The sequence below is a fragment of the Myotis yumanensis genome, unplaced genomic scaffold, assembly GCF_028538775.1.
Source record: "Myotis yumanensis isolate MYYU_CA2020_CCGP unplaced genomic scaffold, mMyoYum1.0.hap1 SCAF_1, whole genome shotgun sequence".
Lineage (NCBI taxonomy): Eukaryota > Metazoa > Chordata > Mammalia > Chiroptera > Vespertilionidae > Myotis > Myotis yumanensis.
This window is the reverse complement of record NW_027223752.1, coordinates 81,046,849-81,066,746: the sequence shown is the minus strand read 5'-3', so window position 1 is coordinate 81,066,746 and position 19,898 is coordinate 81,046,849. Positions and strand designations below refer to the sequence as shown.

Below are 19,898 nucleotides of genomic sequence, written 5' to 3'. Positions count from 1 at the left end.
CCACTGGGGATCGAGCCTGCAACCCGGGCATGTGTCCTTGACTGGAATTGAACCTGGGACCCTTCAGTCCACAGGCTGATGCTCTATCCACTGAGCCAAACCAGCCAGGGCGAGGTCAGACACTCTTGAATTCCTGACAGGGGGACACAGAGCTAAGCATATGGAAGGCGGTCAATATATATTTGTTAAGTAACTGTTTGATTACTTAGAATTTTTTAAGATTCCTGAGAGACCAAATTGTGTATCTATTTTTTAATATTTTCCATTGGTGCTCAAGTAATGCTTCCCAATTAACCTACAAGTAGAGAAGACTTTCTTTTTAAAAATTTTATTTTATTTATTTTTGTTGTTAATCCTCACCCGAGGATATTTTCTCCATTGATTTTAGAGAGAGTGGAAGTGAAGGAAGAAGGGAGCGAGAGAGAAAGAGTGACACATTGATTGGTCGCCTCCTGCATGCGCTGGGGATGGAACCTGCAGCCCAGGTACATGCGGTTGACCAGGAATCAAACCCCTGAGCCGTCAGGGTGCAGGCCGATGCTGTAACCACTGAGAAACACCAGCCAGGGTGAGAAGACATTCTTTATGACTGAGTTCCATCTACAAAACCGGACTTCCTCAGTCAGACCAGTCTCCGGAAGGCTGTCCTCAGGCCAGAACTAAACCTAGTGAGACCGCTTGGGTGCTCTGCCTCATTTCTGGTGCTCTCCACGCTTCACACCCAGAGCACCTGAGAAATATGGAAGGAGCAAACCTGAGCCGAGAGATGGAATTTGAGCTCTTGGGCCTCACCAGTGACCCCCAGCTCCAGACACTGCTCTTCGTGGTGTTCCTGGGCATGTACATCATCACTCTGCTGGGGAATCTGATCATGTTCCTTCTGATCCATGTGAGTGCCGCCCTGAACACACCCATGTACTCTCTCCTGAAAAGCCTGTCCTTCTTGGATTTCTGGTATTCCTCCACGGTTGTCCCCCAGACGCTGGTGAACTTCTTGGCCAAGAGGAAGGTGATCTCCTATCTTGGCTGCATGGCCCAGATGTTCTTCTATGCGGGTTTCGCCACCAGCGAGTGCTATCTCATTGCTGCCATGGCCTATGACCGCTACGCTGCTATTTGTAACCCCCTGCTCTACCCTGTCACCATGTCTCCTGAGGTCTGTGTCTCTCTGATTGTAGGCTCCTATGGTGCAGGATTCCTCAATTCTCTTATCCACACAAGCTGTATCTTCAGTTTGAAATTCTGTGGTGCTCACGTGGTCACACATTTCTTCTGCGATGGACCGCCCATCCTGTCTCTGTCTTGTGTGAGCACCTCACTGTGTGAGATCCTGATGTTTATTTTTGCTGGTTTCAACCTTTTGAGCTGCACTCTCACCATTTTGGTTTCCTACCTCTTAATTCTCTTCACCATCCTGAGAATGAATTCAGCCCAGGGCAGGTTCAAGGCCTTTTCCACCTGTGCTTCTCACCTCACCGCTGTGTGTCTCTTCTATGGCACAACACTTTTTATGTACCTGCGCCCCAGGTCCAGCTACTCCCTGGCCCAAGACCGCACAGTTGCAGTGATCTACACGGTGGTGATCCCAATGCTGAACCCCCTTATCTACTCTTTGAGAAACAAGGATGTGAAGGAAGCTTTAAGAAAGGTTTGGAGCAGGAAAATAAGGGAATGATCTCAACTCGTTACCACATACCTTTAGGAAGCCGAGGAAACTTTACCTTATGTGGTGCTAATCTGAGCACATTCCCATGCTCACCCAGCGGGCAGCGGGCATGCTCTCTGGTCTAGACGCAGGTGCTTCTGCATCAGCCTGCCAGCCTGCTGTAGAAAGAGCTGGTGGTGTCATAGAGATGAGAAAGAAGTGACTTTTTTCATATGATTCATTCATATATCCATGTTTATGAACATTTCACTCTATTGTTAGAAACTGACATTTATGTTCTTCATGGTAAAGTTCCCCCTTACCTAATTCGAAGACCTTGGTTGATTCTTTAGAATCTCCTCTTTGTAAAAAATGACTCCTTGGCTTAAACATTTTTTGGATTGTCTAGTTCAGGAGTCCTCAAACTTTTTAAACAGGGGGCCAGTTCACTGTCCCTCAGACCGTTGGAGGGCCGGACTATAGTTTAAAAAAAAACTAGTTAGCTGCTAAGCAACAGGCAGCGGCAGCAAAAACACCCGGCGGGCCGGATAAATGTTTTCGGCGGGCCGCATGTGGCCCGCGGGCCGTAGTTTGAGGACCCCTGGACTCTAGTTATTTGAATCATACTGTAACAACAACTTCAAAAGTTCACATGACATTTCATTATCTTTGTTGACTTTTTCCCCTAGCCAAATAGCTACTTGGTCACTTTCAAACTGAATAAGCTTGGGCGAATTAAGAATCACAGATGTCTCATCTTTTGTTTTTAATTAAGTTTTTGTTGTTCTTTTACTTTTTTAAAAAATATATTTTTATTGATTTCAGAGAGGAAGGGAGAGGGAGAGAAAGGTAGAAGTATCAATATTGAGAGAGAATCACTGATTGGCTGCCTCCTACATGCCCCACACCAGGGATCGAGCTCCCAACCTGGGCGTGTGCCTTGACCAGGATCAAACCGTGAACTCCTGGTTCGTAGGTCGATGCTCAATCACTGAACCATGCCAGTTGGGCTCATCTTTTTTTATTTTTTAATGGACATACTTTTAGAACTCTATCTTCTGTCAACCTTATTTCTATTCTGTTTAAGAGTCTATGGAAGAACAGCTTAAGACCACTCAGTGGTTGTTCCTACCCATTCAGTGGGCTGAGCAGTGAGGGCTGCTGTAGACCAGCCTTCAGTGGCAGCTTAGCACTGCAGGTTTCAATAGGAAACGGCTGAATAGGCACAGAGGGTACCTGTGCCTTCAGACCATGCTGTGACCTCAGGTTACACAGCAGTGAACTTGGGTACCCAAGTCCATTCACCCTGAAACTCCTCCTTGGTCACAGCCTTTCCAGCAGTGGCCTGCTCTTCATTTTCCGTCTCTGTAGAAGTAGAGATCAGGCATGACCTCCCCGTGGGTGGTCAGGGGAGATGGCGCTGCACATGCGCAGAACTTCCCAGGCCAGCATCCACCACAGCAGACCCACTGAGCGAGCCCCCTGTTGTTGCAAGGGATGGCAATGCCCACATCGCTCAGAGGAGAGTCTGTGATACACAGAGCGGGGGGAGGCAGGTTAACATAAGGCACCTCTGTGAGAGGCTGGTGGTCAGCCCTGGGGTCAGTAACCACCAGAAGTCCCAGCTCCCGGAAGGCTGCCTGGATCTGGGTGGTGGAGGTTCCAGGAGTGAAGCGGCTATAGCAGTGGCTCCAATGGCAGCAGCAAACTTCAGCGCAGCTCGCTGGCCGGTATTCCTGGACGATGTGACACTGACCTCAGCGGGGTTTTCAATGGCAACGGTGGCACAAGCTGCCAGCAGAAGCTCTCCCAGGTTCTCTTCAGATTGATGATGCAGACACCACCACGCTTCCTTTTGTAGATGTTCTGTTTCATTTGAAATCAAAGTTAGTGCCACCTAAGTGGGGTCCTGCTGCAAGGAATGTAAGGACATCCTCCTCCTTCATTTGTAGGACATTGTGAAAGTTTCCCTTCATGTGGAAACCCAGAACAGCACTGTGTGGGCACCTCTCTGGGTAGCACGGAAAAGATGATGTCTCGCATTTTAATTGGTGTGGTTTAAAAATTTTTTTTAAATATGGGGGCAGGCTAGAAGGGTTAATGGGGGAAAAAAGGGAACCTGTGTAATAATTTCAACAATAAAGATTTTAAAAAAAATGTAAATAGACGTTTAGAGAGGGAGAGAGAGAAACATCAAATTGTTGTTCCACGTATTTGTGCATTCATTGGTTGATTCTTGTATGTGCCCTGACTGGGGATCAAACCCACAATCTTGGCATGTCGGGACAATGCTTTAACCAACTGAGTTATCCAGCCAGGGCTAAGAGGTGTGAGTTTTAAATTAAGTCCTCAGATACTGCAGGTAAATCATTCAGCATATAATAGTCATTGGTATGTTCCCTCACCTTTTCCTATTTAGCAGCACCCCTAAGCTGCTATGTAAGCACACCACAGAGTGAGAATGAGGAGAACATATTTTGCCTTTCTCAAAGACTGTTGTCCTTGCTAGCATTCTGTTCCTGGTAATTTGTAAGTTATGATTGAATTAACCTAAACATTTTTAATTAAATCAGATAGAGGGAACTCAATCAGGCATGATATTCCTGGGCTCTTTGTCCTCCTTGATAAACTTGAAGAAAAGGCTCCAGGCATGCTTGGCTAGTCCCCTCGCGAGGGGAGACCTGCCCTGGCTCAGCGAATCCATGACTCACTCAGCAAAGTCTGCTTAACTCTGGAGTTCAGTTTCATAAAGACTATTTTCCCACAGATACAATTCATATACTTTCGCCTTTAACAGTAACACAATTGATATTTTGCTATCTATCTGATTATATTTTATCCTTTTTCTAAATTGTTTAGAATCAGGAGGGGAAGAATGGTGCTATGTATTGACACACCCACACAAAAATCCTGAAACTGAACTTGTTCCTAAATTTAATGGCAACTTCTCCTTTCCTAATAGACTTTACTGTTAACCTTTAATAATTAACATTGATCATATTTAAGTATAGTGATTTTCTTTTGGTGCTAATTAGAGATTTTATTAGAGGTGGTATAGTATAGCTGATAAGAATGTGGGCTCTAGAGACACACTACCTTGGTTCAAATCCTGGCTCCATCATTTCCATATGTGTGACATTATTTAACCTCATTGAGTTTCTCCTTTGTAAAGTAGGGATAAAAAATAATTGCAGCAATACAGTTGTTGTTAGGAGAATTAAATAAATTAATGCAAGCAAAGCCCTGGGAACAAATGCCTGGCATAAATAGCTGTTCTTATTAGAAATGGCTGCTGAATTTTTATCAAATGCCTTTTCAATAACTTGATATAGTCATTAATCTTCCTCCTATATTATATTTCCGAGGTAAATTGAATACATAGATTTCCTTTTGTTAAACCATTTTTGTTTCCTGGAATCTTACTTGGTCATAAAATGATTTTCTTTTAATAGACTGTTGGATCTGATTTGCAAAGAGATTATTTGGAGTCTTGGCAAAAATAAACTTGGTTTATGGTCGTTTTTTAAAATATATTTTTTATTGATTTCACAGAGGAAGGGAGAAGGAGAGAGAGATAGAAATAAAAATGATAAGAGCAAATAATTAATCAGCTGCCTCCTGCATGTCCCACACTGGGGATTGAGCCCTCAACCCAGGTATGTGCCCTGACCGGGAATTGAACCATACTCTACTGGTTCATAGGTTGATGATCAAACACTGAGCCACGCTGACTGGGTTTTATGGTCTTTTTGTATTATCTTTATTGTGTTTTAGTATTAAGGGTAAACTAGTTTTATAAAATGTATTTAAGTTCTTTCAACTTTTCCAATAGAATAATTTAAATAAGATAGAAATATCTATTCCTTAAAAATGATTCTTAGCTATAAATCCATCTGGAACTGGTGCCTTTTAAAAAGGTAGATCTTTAATTAGCTTTCCAATTCCTTCTTATTTTAAATATATTTTTATTGATTTCAGAAAGGAAGGAACAGAGAAAGATAGACACATCAATGATGAGAGAGAATCATTGATCCTATGCCTCCTGCACGCTCCCTACTGGGGTTCGAGACTGAAACCTGGCATGTACCCTGATTGGGGATGGAACCGTGGCCTACTGGTTCATGAATTGATGCTCAACCACTGAGCCAGGAATTGAGGACTTTTAATTAGTTTACCAAGGGATTCCCAGGCACCCTAATGTTTTATGAACATTGCACCAAACTCGAAGAGTAAAGGGACCATGCTACTCTTGTTCACCACTGTAATCCCCACATCTGAAACAATACCTGGAATATAGTGCTCAATAATTATTGAATGAGTAAAGGAATGAATGAATTCTGGCATCAGTCTTTATTATTCTTTCAGAAACCATGTCTCCTTTACTTTAGGGCAACGATTTTCAACCAGTGTGCCACGAGAATTTTTAAAACATGCAACACCTGACTATTTAGTCAGGGGCACTAATCTCTTTTCCCTTAGATTGTCAAATGAAAAATGACAACAGCCAACACAACAATAGCCATCTGGTGTGAATGAATCAAAATTATACCTATTTTTTCACCCTAGCCAGGTGGCTCAGTTGGTTGGAGAATCATCCACACACCAAAAGATTTAGGGTTTGCTCCTGGCCAGTGTGGCTCAGTGGTTGAGCATTGACCCATGAACCAGGAGGTCACAGTCAGGGCACATGTCCTGGTTGTGGGCTCAATTCCCAGCAGGAGGAGTGCAGGAGGCAATGGATCAATGGTTGTCTCTCATCATTGATCTTTCTATCGCTCTCTCCCTCTCCCTTTCTCTCTCTGAAATCAATAAAAACATATTAAAATAAAAAGATTTCAGGTTTGGGTTTGATCCTAGGTTGGGGTGTGTATGGGAGGCAACCAATTAATGTTTCTCTCTCCCCCCTTCCTCTCCCTTTCAAATCAATAAAAACATATCCTTGGGTGAGGGTTAAAAAATATTATACCATTTTTTTTTATCAGACCGACAAAAATATTTTTTTTGGTGTGCCGCAGAATTTTAGTAATTAGTTTATATGGGCCATGAGATGAAGAAGGTTGAAAATCATTGCCTTAGGGCAATGGTGCTCAAATGTTTTGGTTTCAGGACCCAAAGAGCTTGCCTTAGAAAATCCTAGCAAACACAAGATGGTATAAACACATTTTCTATTAGTCATTAAAGTGATATCAGTATACTTGCCGTAGCCTCCGGAAAGCTCTTCTGTGTACTCATGAGAGAATGAGAACGAAAAGGAGGAAAGAATCTTAGGATTATTATGAAAATAGCTTTGCCCTCCTGAACTTCCTTTGTGAATCACTGTTGGCCACAGAGGCAGTATGACATGCTGGTTAAAGTGCATGAGCGCTGGAATAAGGGCTTCTGGATGTGAATGGCCTCTTTCACGGACCAGCCGTGTGACACTACTTAACCTTGTGCTTCACTTTCCGTATCTGCAGGGCAGGGATAATGGTGCCTGCTTCCTAGGAGTGCTGAGTTAAAAGACTATGAGTGTTTAAGACAGTGTCAAGCACACAGTAAACATAACAAAGAGAGATGTAAATCTGATTAGAAATGAAGGTGGTCCTGGCTGGTGTGGCTTCATGGCTGAGTGTTGGCCCTGAACCGAGAGGTCACAGTTTGATTCCTGGTCAGGGCACATGCCCGGGTTGCAGGCTCGATCCCCATTGGGGGGCGCACAGGAGGCAGCCAATCGATGATGTTTCTCTCTCATCAATGTTTCTATCTCTTTATCCATCTCTCTCTCTCTCTCTCTCTCTCTCTCTCAAAATCAATAAAAACATATTTAAAAAAAGATGCATTGATCTCATAAAATGAAAAAAAAAGTTTAGAAATGAAGGTGGTATTATTATTATTATGCTACATGGTTGCTCATAACTGCTATTTTCTCAGCCCTTTTATGAAATTTATTGGAGTAACATTGGTTAATGACATTATATAAATTTCAGACATAAAACTTTGTAATATGACATATATATATATTCCATTGTATGCTCACCACCAGAAGTCTAGTCTCCTTCCATTACCATGTATTTGATCCCCTTTATAAGCTTAGTCCTCCCCTTACCCTCTTCTCCTCTGGTAACCACCATTCTGTTGTCTGTGTCTATGAGTTTGGGTTTTTTTGTTAGTTTGTTTTGTATGTTCATTTACTTTTTGTTTTATACCCCACATATGAGTGAAATAATATGATTCTTGTCCTTTTCTGCCTGACATATTTCACTAAGCATAATGTTCTGCAGATTTATCCATGTTGTCACAAATGGCAATATTTTATCTTCTTATGGCTGAGTAGTACTCCACTATATATAAATTAGGTATACTTTATCTAATCATCTGTCAAAGGACACTTAGGTTATTTCCATGCCTTGGCTATTGTGAATAATGCTGTAATAAACATAGGGGTACATATGTTGTTATGAATAACTGTTTTCAAAATGTCCAGGTAGCTAGATACCCAGAAGAGTAATTGCTGGATCATATGGTAGCTCTATTCTCTCTCTCTCTCTCTCTCTCTCTCTTTATATATATATATATATATATATATATATATATATATATATAATAAAAGGCTAATATGCAAATCAACTGAGCAGCAGAACGACTGATTGCTATGATGCACACTGACCACCAGGGGGAAGACGCTCAATGAAGAAGCTGCCCCCTGGTGGTCAGTGCACTCCCACAGAGGGAGCGCCGCTCAACCAGAAGCTGGGCTCATGGCTAGTGAGTGCAGCTGTGGTGGCGGGAGCCTCTCATCCCCCCGGCTCCCCAGGGCTCCCGGTCCGCTAGAGGGCACAGGCCAGGCTGAGGGACCACCCCGAGTGCACGATATATATAATTGATTTCAGAGAGGAAAGGAGAGAGAGTGATAGAAACATGAATAATGAGAGAGAATAATTGATTGGCTGCCTCCTGCATGCATCCCACAGGGGATCGAGCCCACAACCCAGGCATGTGCCCTGACCAGGAATTGAACCATGACCTCCTGGTTCACAGGTCAATGCTTGACCACTGAGCCATGCCGGCTGGATGACAGCTCTATTCATAATTTTTTGAGGAACCTCCATACTGTTTTTCATAGTGGCTGTACCAATTTACATTCCCTCCGCAGTGTATGAGGGTTTCTTTTCTCTACATTCCCTCCTGCATTTATTTCTTGTCCTATTAATAATCATTTAACCAGTGTGAGGTAGTCTATCATTGTTGTTTTTTATTTTATTTTTCAACTAGAGGCCTGATGCACGAAATTCATGCACAGGGCAGGGGTCCCCTCAGCCCAGCCTGTACCCTCTCCAATCTGGGACCCCTTGGGGGACATCCTTCTCACAATCCTGGACTTCTGGCTCCTAATTGCTCACCTGCCTGACTGCCTGGTCACCCCAAACTGCCCCCCCCGTCGGCCTTGTCACCCCAAACTACTCCCCCGCTGGCCTAGTCACCCCTCATGCCCCCCCTGCCGGCCTGGTTGCCCCATGCAGCCTCCTTGTTCAGTTATTTCGTCGTCCCTCACTAACCCCCCTGCTGGCCTGGTCGCCCCATGCAGCCTACTTGTTCAGTCGTCTGGTCGTCCCTCACTAACTCCCCTGCTGGCCTGGTCTTAGGCAGCCATATTGTGAGGGCGTGAGGGTTAATTTGCATATTACCTCTTTATTATATTGGATTACAGTTTACATTCAATATTACTTTGTATTAGTTTCAGGTGTACTTTACAAAGTGTTCCCCCTGATATTTTCAGTACTCACCTGGCACCATATATAGTTATTACCATATTCTTGAATATATTCACTATATTCCCATGACTATTTTGTAACTACAAATTTGTACTTCTTCATTGTGGTTTTGACTTGCATTTCCCTTATAGTTATATCTGTATTTCCCTTATAATTATATGTCATATATCTGTTGGTTGGGTCCCTTTTTATGAGCACAAACCACATTTGCAGCCCATCCATCCTGCAACCCAGTATCAGAGGTTACAGGTTTGGACAAATTTTCTAGTTCCTTCCCTGAATTCTTTTTAAATTCCCTGATATTGTTTGTTGCAATCTATTGCAAATGAAACTTCTAGTCTGTACCTCTTTTTTTTTTTATCCCCACCGGAGGATATTTTTTCCATTGCTTTCCAGAGAGAGTAGAAGAGAGAGAAGGAGGGGGAGAGAGAGAAAGAGAGAAACATGGATAGGTTGCCTCTCGTGTGTGCCCGGACTGGGAGTGAGGAGCAAACCTGCAACTGAGGTACATGCCCTTGACCAGGAATCAAACCCGAGACTCCTGGGTGCGTAGGCCGACGCTCTAACCACTGAACACATTGGCCAGGGTATAGTCTGTCCCTCTTCAGATGATTTTATTGCATCCTTATTCTCTTTGCTTGCTTTTCCCTTTTCAAAAGGCATTTCTTCCCTACAATACTTTTTTGACTTAGTTAGCCATGCAAGAGATTTTTTTATTTCTAAGTACAAACAAATTTATCTCTGAAATTCTCTTCCTCCTTCACTTTAATAGTTTCCAGAGTCTTCGGTGTTATTTACCTTTAAAATTATATCTTTCCATTTTTTCCCAACTAAAAGTTTCATTTAAGAAGTAAGAAGAGTTTTTGGCCCTGGCCAGAGGGCTCATTTGGTTGAGCGTCTTCCGTGCACTGCAAGGTCACCGGTTTGATTCTGGTTGTGGGTTCAGTCCCCGATTGGGGTGGTTTTGGGAGGCAACTGATCAGTGTCTCTCTCTCTCTCTCTCTCTCTCTCTCTCTCTCTCTCTCTAAATATCAATAAAAAGCATTTTTTTAAAAGAAGAGTTTTTGGCTCAATATAAGAAAAACCTTTAAAAAATATTTTGAACCCAAAATTCCTCACTGGAGGAATTTTGAAAATTCATCTATATTCACTTCACTCAAACGTAACCATTATATGTTGGCATATACAATTCCAGTAAGTTTTTTCCCCTATGCAATCGGTGTTTTTTATAATGAAATTGTCATCATTCAAATATACTGTTTTGGTTTAATAATATATTAATATATGATAGATAAACACTCCTTTATTTCATTAAATATTATTCTACAGCATGTTTTAAAAAGGACTCACTAAATGACCACTCAATGGACAACCAGAGTAATTAGTCCAGCCAGTATGGCTCAGTGGTTGAGTGTCAACCTATGAACCAGGAGGTCAAAGTTTGATTCCCAGTTAGGGCACATGCCTGGGTTTCAGGCTTGATCCCCAGTAGGGGGCGTGCAGGAGGCAGCCGATCAATGATTCTCATCATTGATATTTCTATCTTTCTCCCTCTCTCTTTTTCTCTCTGAAATCACTATATATATATATTTAAAAAGGACTCAAGTAATCCTGGATTTTTGTAGAATAATTAGAACAGTAGTCCTAAATGACCACTCAATGGACAACCAGAGTAATTTGATATTTATTCTTCTACATTTTTTCTATGCATATACTTTTAGAAAAATAAAACCAGCTATATACCAATTGCTTTGTAATGTGTTTTCAAATATTGGAGTAAAATTTACATAACATAAAATTCACCATTTTAATTATTTTAAAGTGTACAATTCAGTGGCATTTAGTAAATTCTAAGTGTTGTATAACCATCTATTATCTAGTTCCAGAACATTTTCAGCTTTGCAAAAAGAAACCCTGTAGCCAGTAAGCAGTCACTCCCTGTTCTTTCCTTCTCCCAGCCCTTGGCAACCACTTACATGCTTTCTGTTTCCATAAATTTGCCTATTTTAGATATTTCAGATTAATGGAATCATACAATATGTGTCCTTTTGTGTCTGTCTTCTTAACATAATATTTTCTGGGTTCACCCATTTTGTAGCATGTTGGAATATCAAATATTCCGTCATATGGATATGCCGCATTTTGTTTATTCATTCATCAGTTGATGGACATTTGAGTTATTCCACCTGTTGACAACTGTGAATAGTGCTGCCGTGAATGTTCTTGTGCTTTTTATTTGTTTGTTGGTTGGTTGGTTTAAACACCTGTTTGGTATATGAGTGGAATTGCTGGATCATGTGGTAATTCTATGCCTAACCTATTGAGGAACTGCCAAGCTGTTTTTTCTTTTTTTAAATTTTGTATTGATTGATTTTGAGAGAGAGAGAGAGAGAGAGAGAGAAACATTGATTTGTTGTTCCACTTATTTATGCATTCACTGGTTGCTTTGCTTCTTGTATGTGCCCTGACCAGGACTGAACCTGAAACCTTGGTGTATTGGGTTGACACTCTAACCGAGTTACCTGGCCAGGGTCCACCAAACTATTTCCCACAGTAGCATTTTAAATTCCTATCAGCAATACATGAGAGTCCTAATTTCTCCACATCCTTGAAAACACTTGTTTATTTTCCATTGTCATTTTTTATAGCTATCCTGGCAGAGGTGAAGTGGTAAAGTGGTATCTCATGGTTTCGAATTGCATTTCCCTAATGATTAATGATGTTCAACATAATTTTCATTTGCTTATTGGCATTTGTCAATGTTGTGGATTCAATCTCCAGTTAGGGCACATACAGAATCAACCAATGAATGCATAAATAAGTGGAACAACTGATCTCTCTCTCTCTCTCTTTCTCTCTCCCTCCCTCCCTCTCTCTCTAAAATTAATCAAAGAAAAATATTTAAAGCACATTTGTTAAAGAAACAAAAAACAAAGACCCAAAGAGGTGATTAGACAGAGGGGATTATATACTACTAGAGGCCTGGTGCACAAAAATTTGTGCACTCGGTGTGGGGGGAGGAGGGTCCCCCAGCCCGGCCTGTGCCCTCTTGCAGTCTGGGACCCCTCGGGAGATAACGACCTGCTGGCTTAGGCCTGCTCCCGGGTGGCAGAGGGCAGGCCCAATCCCTAAGTGCAGCCCCTGGTCAGGCTCAGAGCAGGGCCGATTGGGGAGTTGGGGCGCCGCCCCGTCATGCACAGAGCAGGGCGGATCGGGAGGTTTCGATGCCACCCTCAGTCACGCTCAGGGTAGGGCTGATTGGGGGGTTGGGGCACCGCCCCCTGTCACACTCAAGGCAGGGTCGATGGGGAGGTTGTGGCGCCACCCCCTGTCACGCACAGAGCAGGGCCGATCAGGGGGTTGGGGCACTGCCCCCTGTCATGCACAGAGCAGGGCCCATCAGGGGGTTGGGGAGCTGCCCACTGTCACTCACAGAGCAGGGCCCATCAGGGGGGTTGGGGCTCCGTACCCTGTTACACAAAGAGCAGTGTCGATCAGGGGGTTGGGGAGCTCCCCCCTGTCAAACACAGAGCCGCAGGGCAATCAGGGGATTGGGGAGCTCCCCCCTATCAAGCACAGAGCAGGGCTGATCAGGAGATTGGGGCGCCTTCCCCTGTCACGAACAGAGCAGGGCGGATAGGGAGGTTGTGGCCCCGCCCCCTGTCACACACAGAGCCGCAGGGCGATCAGGGGGTTTGGGCGCTGCCCCCTGTCATGCTGATCCCGGTGCCGGGAGCCTCGCTGCTCCGCTGATCCCGGTGCCGGGAGGCACATTACCCTTTTACTATATAGAATAGAGGCCTGGTGCACGGGTGGGGGCCGGCTGGTTTGCCCTGAAGGGTGTCCTGGATCAGGATGGGGGTCCCCACTGGGGTGCCTGGCCAGTCTGGGTGAGGGGCTGAGGGCTGTTTTCCTGCTGGCGAGTGACTGAAGCTCCCAACCGCTCCTTGTTTCCTTTTTTTTTTTTTTTATCCTGGGCCAGCTTTAGCCCTGAGGCCTCACTGCTGAAAACATCGATACAATGTTGTGGTCCGGCTGGCTTTTAGTCCGGCTGGTTTCTGGGGTTTTGTTTAGCTTCTTATTTGCAACATAGTACATAGTTGCTTAGAGTTGCAGCTGAGAGGCCGGCAAGTTAGGCGAGGAACGTTGGAGTCCGCAGTCACTGGAGCAAGCAAGCCTCCCTGTTTGCTTCAGTGCATGGCTGCCGGCTGCCATCTTGGCTGACAGTTAATTTGCATAAGGATATGCTGATTAGCCAATGGGAAGGGTAGTGGTCGTACACTAATTACCATGTTTCTCTTTTATTAGTGTAGATTTTAAAAATACAAGGTGAGAAATTGTGAAGTGACAAGACAAAGGAAAAGGGGTTTGGACTTACGGGAGTGGTAAATTGTGGGAAAGTAAACATGAGGGGGAAATTGATGGAAGATAAGGGTTATTTTAGTAAAGTTTTTTTGTGAAGACCCTTCACAGTGCTGACTCTCTGTCTGCTGTGAAAATGATTGTTTTTCTTCCTCCTGCTATGGGAAAGGAGTTGGGGGAAGACCTCAGGGAAGCTTCTCAGAGTAGGTGAGGCCTGAGCTGAGTCTGTAAGGATCAGCTGCAGATAGCGACACGAGGAGCTGGTAAGGGGCTAACACTAGATACCACAGCTTGAAGTAGGCATGGAAGTAAGAAACGTATGTGCCAAAGTGAGATGTTTTGACATGATATGGCTTTCACTCCCCATTAGTGTTTTAATTGTTTTAACTTCTCACTACTGTGCTTAACACACAGCCCTGACCCATCCAGCCTTGTACTGAGTCAGTGCTGTCATCATCATCATCCTTGGGCTAATCAAAAATGAAAAAAGAGGGAAGCTCAAAGATGGGGTGGAAGTGTTTATCATACATGTTAATAATTTAAAGAAACTTTCTTTAAGGCTGCATGCCACCTTCCGCAGACTGTTGTCACTGAAGAGTTAAGTGCAAGGAAGGGGATGTGGGAGATGACACTGGAAACACAGGCAGGGGCCAGATCACAGGGGTCATTACACCAATTGAAAAAGCTTGGACTTAAACTTATAGGTCAGGATGGCGAACCTTGTGAGCTCGGCGTGTCAGCATTTTGAAAAACCCTAACTTAACTCTGGTGCCGTGTCACATACAGAAATTTTTTGATATTTGCAACCACAGTAAAACAAAGATTTATATTTTTGATATTTATTTTATATATTTAAATGCCATTTAACAAAGAAAAATCAACCAAAAAAAATGAGTTCGCGTGTCACCTCTGACACGCGTGTCATAGGTTCGCCATCACTGTTATAGGTGATGGGGATGACTAAGGACTTTAAAATTTTATTTTTATTTTAGAGAAAAGAAATTAAAGAGAGAGAGAAGAGGAGTGGAGAGGAGAGGAGAGGAGAGGAGAGGAGAGGAGAGGAGAGGAGAGAGGTTGCCTCCAGCACTCACCCCGACCAGGAATCAAACCCACCATCTTTTGGTGCATGGATGACACTCCAACAGAGCCATCCAGCCAGGGCACAACTAAGGGCTTTTAAGCAGGGAAGCTGGTGGTCACATTTAGGTGGCTAATGTGAAAGGTATCTGAGAAGGACAAACCGGGAGGCACAGAAACTATTTAGGAAGCTTTTTCTGTGGTTTAAGTGAAAGGTGGTGATGAAGAGAAAAGGACTCATTCAAGAGCAGAAAAATCTATAGAATATGGTGAGTAACTGGCTATAGGAAATGAGGGAGATGAGTTTATTTATTTAAAAAAAATTACATAACAGTAGTTAGACATTTATAAAATTTATGAAGTGATCCCTCTGATAAGTCTAAATACCCACCTGGCTCCATACATAGCTATTACATTATTGACTATTTGAGGGAGAGGAGTTTAGTATTCAGCTTATGCGACCAAGTGATAACACCAGTTAAGATAAAAAATTCAGAAGGGAGAGTAGGGTGTAAAAACAAGGGGAGGATTTCAGGTTTTGGGTGTGTAATATGGTTCTTGTAGGTCTCTTTTTAAATAGAAGAATCTTGGAGAAGTTAGACATTAAGTTCTTGAAAATTTTTCTTATTATCTCTCTCTTTTTTAAAAATATATTTTATTGATTTTTTACAGACAGAAAGGGAGAGGGATAGAGAGTCAGAAACATCAATGAGAGAGAAACATCGATCACCTGCCTCCTGCACGCCCCCTACTGGGGATGTGCCCGCAACCAAGGTACATGCCCTTGACCGGAATCGAACCTGGAGTCCGCAGGTCGACGCTCTATCCACTGAGCCAAACCAGTCAGGGCTTATTATATCTCTTTATGGCACTAGTTTTCAAGGAGGGAGGCTATTTAGAGCCACAGAGGACATTTAACAATGTCTGTAGATTTTTTAGAGATTTTTTTTTTGTTTTCTTTTGTGTGTGTGTGTGTGTGTGTGTGTGTGTGTGTGTTTAGAGCGAGAGGAAAGGAGAGGAAGAGAGAGAAACATCGATGTGAGAGTGAAACATTGTTTGGCTGCCTTTTGAATGCCCCCTACTGGGATCAAGTCCGTAATCTAGGCATGTGCCCTGACTGGGAATCGAACCTGCAACCTTTTGGTGCATGGGATGACACTCAACCAACCAAGCCACCTGGCCAGGGAAACGGCTATAGATTTTTTATTGTCACAACTGGGGAGAGGTTGTGCTACTGGTATCTAGTGGATTGAGGCCAGGGATGTTGGTAAATATTCTACAATGCAGAGGATACCCTTCCACAACAAAGAATTACCTGGCCCAAATGTAAGTAGTGCCAGAGTTGACAAACTCTGTTCTAAGGACTAGCAGAATACTTACACCTTACTTTAGAATGTTGCTGAGGGCCAGTCATTCATATTAGAGAACTTGGATGGACAATTAAAAAACATCAGTGCCACTGAGAAACCAGATCCTAGTGTTGGAGAAGAAATTAAAGGTCATCTATCCCAACCATTGAGCTGATATTTGCTTCAATAACCGATCAGTGCAGAAGTGCATTGCACGAAATACCTCCAACATATCCAGAGGTTCAGAGTCCAATTTCAAAGCAGCTCATCTTTGGAAAAGTGTTCAGTTTCTTCTCTTCTTTGGTCTCTCTATAACAAGTAACCATTGGCCCTGGCCAGGTAGCTCAATTGGATAGAGCATCATCCTGATACATCAAGGTTGTGGGCTCGATCCCCTGTCAGGCCACATACAAGAATCAACCAGTAACTGCACAACTAAATGGAACAATAAATCGATGTCTCTCCCTCCCTCCGTCCCTCCGTCCCTCCGTCCCTCCCTCCCTCCCTCCCTCCCTCCCTCCCTTCCTCTCTTTCTCAAATCAATTTAAAAATACAACAACAAAAAAAGTAGCCACTGGACCCAGCTTCACTTCTTAGGTTCACAAAAAACAGTTTCTCTTCATCATAATTATCTTTGAGATTTATAAAGACATCAGTCCTGCCCTAACTGGTTTGGCTCAGTGGATCGAGCGTTGGCCTGCGGACTGAAGGGTCCCAGGTTCGATTCCAGCCAAGGGCATGTACCTTGGTTGCAGGCATGTCCCCAGTGGGGAGTGTGCAGGAGGCAGCTGATCAGTGTTTCTCTCTCACTGATGTTTCTAACTCTCTATCCCTCTCCCTTCTTCTCTGTAAAAAAATCAATAAAATATATATATTTTTAAAAAGACATCAGTCCTGTTTCTTCTATGCCATGACTTCCTTTGAGTCCTCTTGCTTTATCTAAAGCATAAGAGTAGGTGCATAGCATTTTCTTTATATATAAAGGAAACACATAATAAAGTAAAACAGATTAAATTGTACCTTGGATTTGGGACTTGGGGAAAAATATTTTAAACAAGAAAACTTTACAAAGGCAAGGTAAAATAGACTAGAATCAACACAGACAACTCATTAACTCTAGACAGAACACAGGAAGAGCTTCTGGTAAGAAAAATAAGCCTAAAATTAAGATAAGTAGAATCAAGAATAACATGCAACATCTATAATAATAAAAGGGTAATATGCTAATAAGACCAGACATCCTTCCGGATGTCCTTCCTGATGAAGCTGGGGACAGAGGGAAGCCAGCCCGGGTTCCAGGTGCCTGCTGGAGGAAGCAAGCTTGGGTCCTGGGTGCCAGAGGAAAGCTGGTGCCACTAGCCGGGGGAAGGAAGGCCTACTTTTGCGCAAATTTCGTGCATTGGGCCTCTATCCTATATAATAAAATCCTAATATGCACATCGACCAAAGGGTGGAATGACCAGTTGCTATGACACACACTGACCACCAGGGGGCAGATGCTCAATGCAGGAGCTGCCCCCTGGTGGTCAGTGTGCTCCCCATGTGGGAACGCCACTCAGCCAGAAGCCGGGCTCACAGCTGGCTGGCGAGCTCAGTGGCAGTGTTGGGAGCCTCGCCCGCCTCCAAGGCAGCGCTAAGGAGGCAGTGCTAAGGAGGCAGCGCTAAGAACCCCTTGGGGGAGGTCCGCCTGCCAGCTTAGGCCCATGGGACTGGGGTGGGAGTGGACTTCAAGAGGGCGGGGGCCAGGCTGAGGGAATCCCCCGCCCCCCAGTAAATGAATGTTGTGCACCGGGCCTCTAGTAAAATATAAATTAAATAAGGCAGAAAAAAACATAGACAAAGAAGGTAAAACAAGAGAAACAGAAACAACTCCCATTTAGTAAATGACATCTGAATTTCAAAGAGAAGCAACACATAGCAGCTTAGTAGCAGGTTATCTCTGGCCTGAGGCCTAAGGAAATTGTACAAGGAGGCTCTTCCGTCTGAATTTCATACAGGGAAAGCAGGTTAAAACATCAAAGACAGTGGTTTCCCCTCCTCCTCATTTCTTCTCCTCTTCTGGGGTTAGGGGAAATGGGGGAGTGGTAGAGTCAGAGCCCTCATAAAACACACACACACACACACATGTAAAGTGTACAAGAGGGGCTAACAGTAGAGACAGTTCTACAGATTTGCTTTAACAAACTGGAACGTTTTTAACACATTATTATAATTAGGGGGGAAAGGCGCCAAGTAAAAATGTTTTCCAGCCTTTTCTCCTGTGCTGAGTCACTGCTCAGTCACCAGTTCAGCTCAGGGCAGTCTCCCAGGTTCCCGGTGCTCTGGAGAGGGGCCTCTGATCCCCTCAGTGCACAGACCCTGCCCTATTTGTAGGAGACACTGTCTCCCAGTGACAACTCTGCCACCGTTCTGCTCAACTCATCAATCAAATATCACACTTGAGGCAGCACCTCGGGGCAAGCCAAGATGATGGGCGTGGACACAGAGCAGCACAAAATGGGCCTGGACAAGAAAATGAAATCCAGAAACTCCACTGAATAATCTTTCCTCGCTGAGATTAAGAACATCTCGGTCCCAGGTGGAGAGGGGTGAGTCGCTACCCAGGATTCATCAGGCCAAGCAGGCGAGGTCAGCTCGGATTACTCCTAGATAGTTGAGCTTACTGATTTCCGTGGCGTGGCTCATTTCCAGGATTGCATAACAGACAGAGGCCCAAACGGGTGAGGATGGCTCGGAAGGGCCCTGCGCTTCCCCGCCTGCTCGCATTGTCCAGGTCCGGGCCAAGCGGAGCGTGCCGCGGGCCTGGCGGACTCATTGCAGGGGAGGGATTTGGGCAGCGCCGGCAGCGTGCAGAGATTCTTTCTCCAACTAAGCCGCTGCCACACGCCATTACCTTGCGGAAGGCTCTCTGTGAAACCTCAACCCGGGCAGCCGGGAGGCCACGAGATGGCAGCAGAGGACACAACCCGGGCCACAAAACCTGAACCATCTGCAAAAGCAGCTCATTTCATTTGGGAAATATCATTAGTTGCCTATAATGCTTATAATCATGTATTCAAGGCCAGAATACATGTCTGAAAAAGAAATGAGCATCAACATGGAGAATTTCCCACCCACCACAGAATTCAGCTGCATATGAAGCCATATGAATAGGACATTTCTCCAATGCTTAAAGCTAGGTACATTGGCCAAGGCCTTTAAAAACTGACGTCAGCAGGAGCCATGTCATAGTCACTTCTTCCTGTGAAGTTTCAATAGGCAGCAATTTAAGTAAAATATGAGTGACTTCCACAGAAGCTGCCAAACTGACCAAGGGGCAGATACTTTGTCGGGAAGCATTTGCAAGAAAGTAGAATGCTTTCAGGGAGTAGCCAGGGACTCTGGCACTAGGCAGAAGGGAGGGGTAAGAATGAGGTCACAGGACAAGCCTCACAGACAGTCTTCACTTGCAGCTGGCAGAGGATATGCACAGGAAAGGGGCGTTAGTAGCATTGGGGCTAAATCTCTGATCTGACTTACTAATGCTCCTTTTGTTACACATCTGTCCCTCCCCCAGTTGTTACCACCAAAAATGTCTCTAGTCATTGCCAAATAACCCCTGGGGGACTAAAGGCTGCTTGAGAACCAATGCCATAGAGCGATTTGATTTTTAAAAGTTTTTAAGAACATAATGTTAAACCTCTCCCAGACTTGAATTTCAGAAAAGGCCCGGAA

The 19,898-nt window shown here is 44.0% G+C and overlaps 1 protein-coding gene and 1 pseudogene across 1 annotated transcript; one reads left to right on the top strand and one right to left on the bottom strand.

The window, feature by feature from the left end:
• The first annotated feature begins 585 nt into the window (after positions 1–585).
• On the top strand, positions 586–1,675 carry OR5AU1 (olfactory receptor family 5 subfamily AU member 1). Its single transcript, XM_070406381.1, has one exon. It carries the CDS (start codon positions 740–742, stop codon positions 1,673–1,675), a length of 936 nt encoding a protein of 311 aa, XP_070262482.1. The 5' UTR covers positions 586–739.
• Positions 1,676–2,750: 1,075 nt separating this feature from the next.
• Positions 2,751–3,621, bottom strand: LOC139006777 (small ribosomal subunit protein uS2-like; annotated as a pseudogene).
• Between the last annotated feature and the right edge of the window lie 16,277 nt (positions 3,622–19,898).

Excerpts from the sequence above, each read along its gene's own strand:
- OR5AU1 (XM_070406381.1), top strand. The coding sequence starts at position 740 with ATGGAAGGAGCAAACCTGAGCCGAGAGATGGAATTTGAGCTCTTGGGC.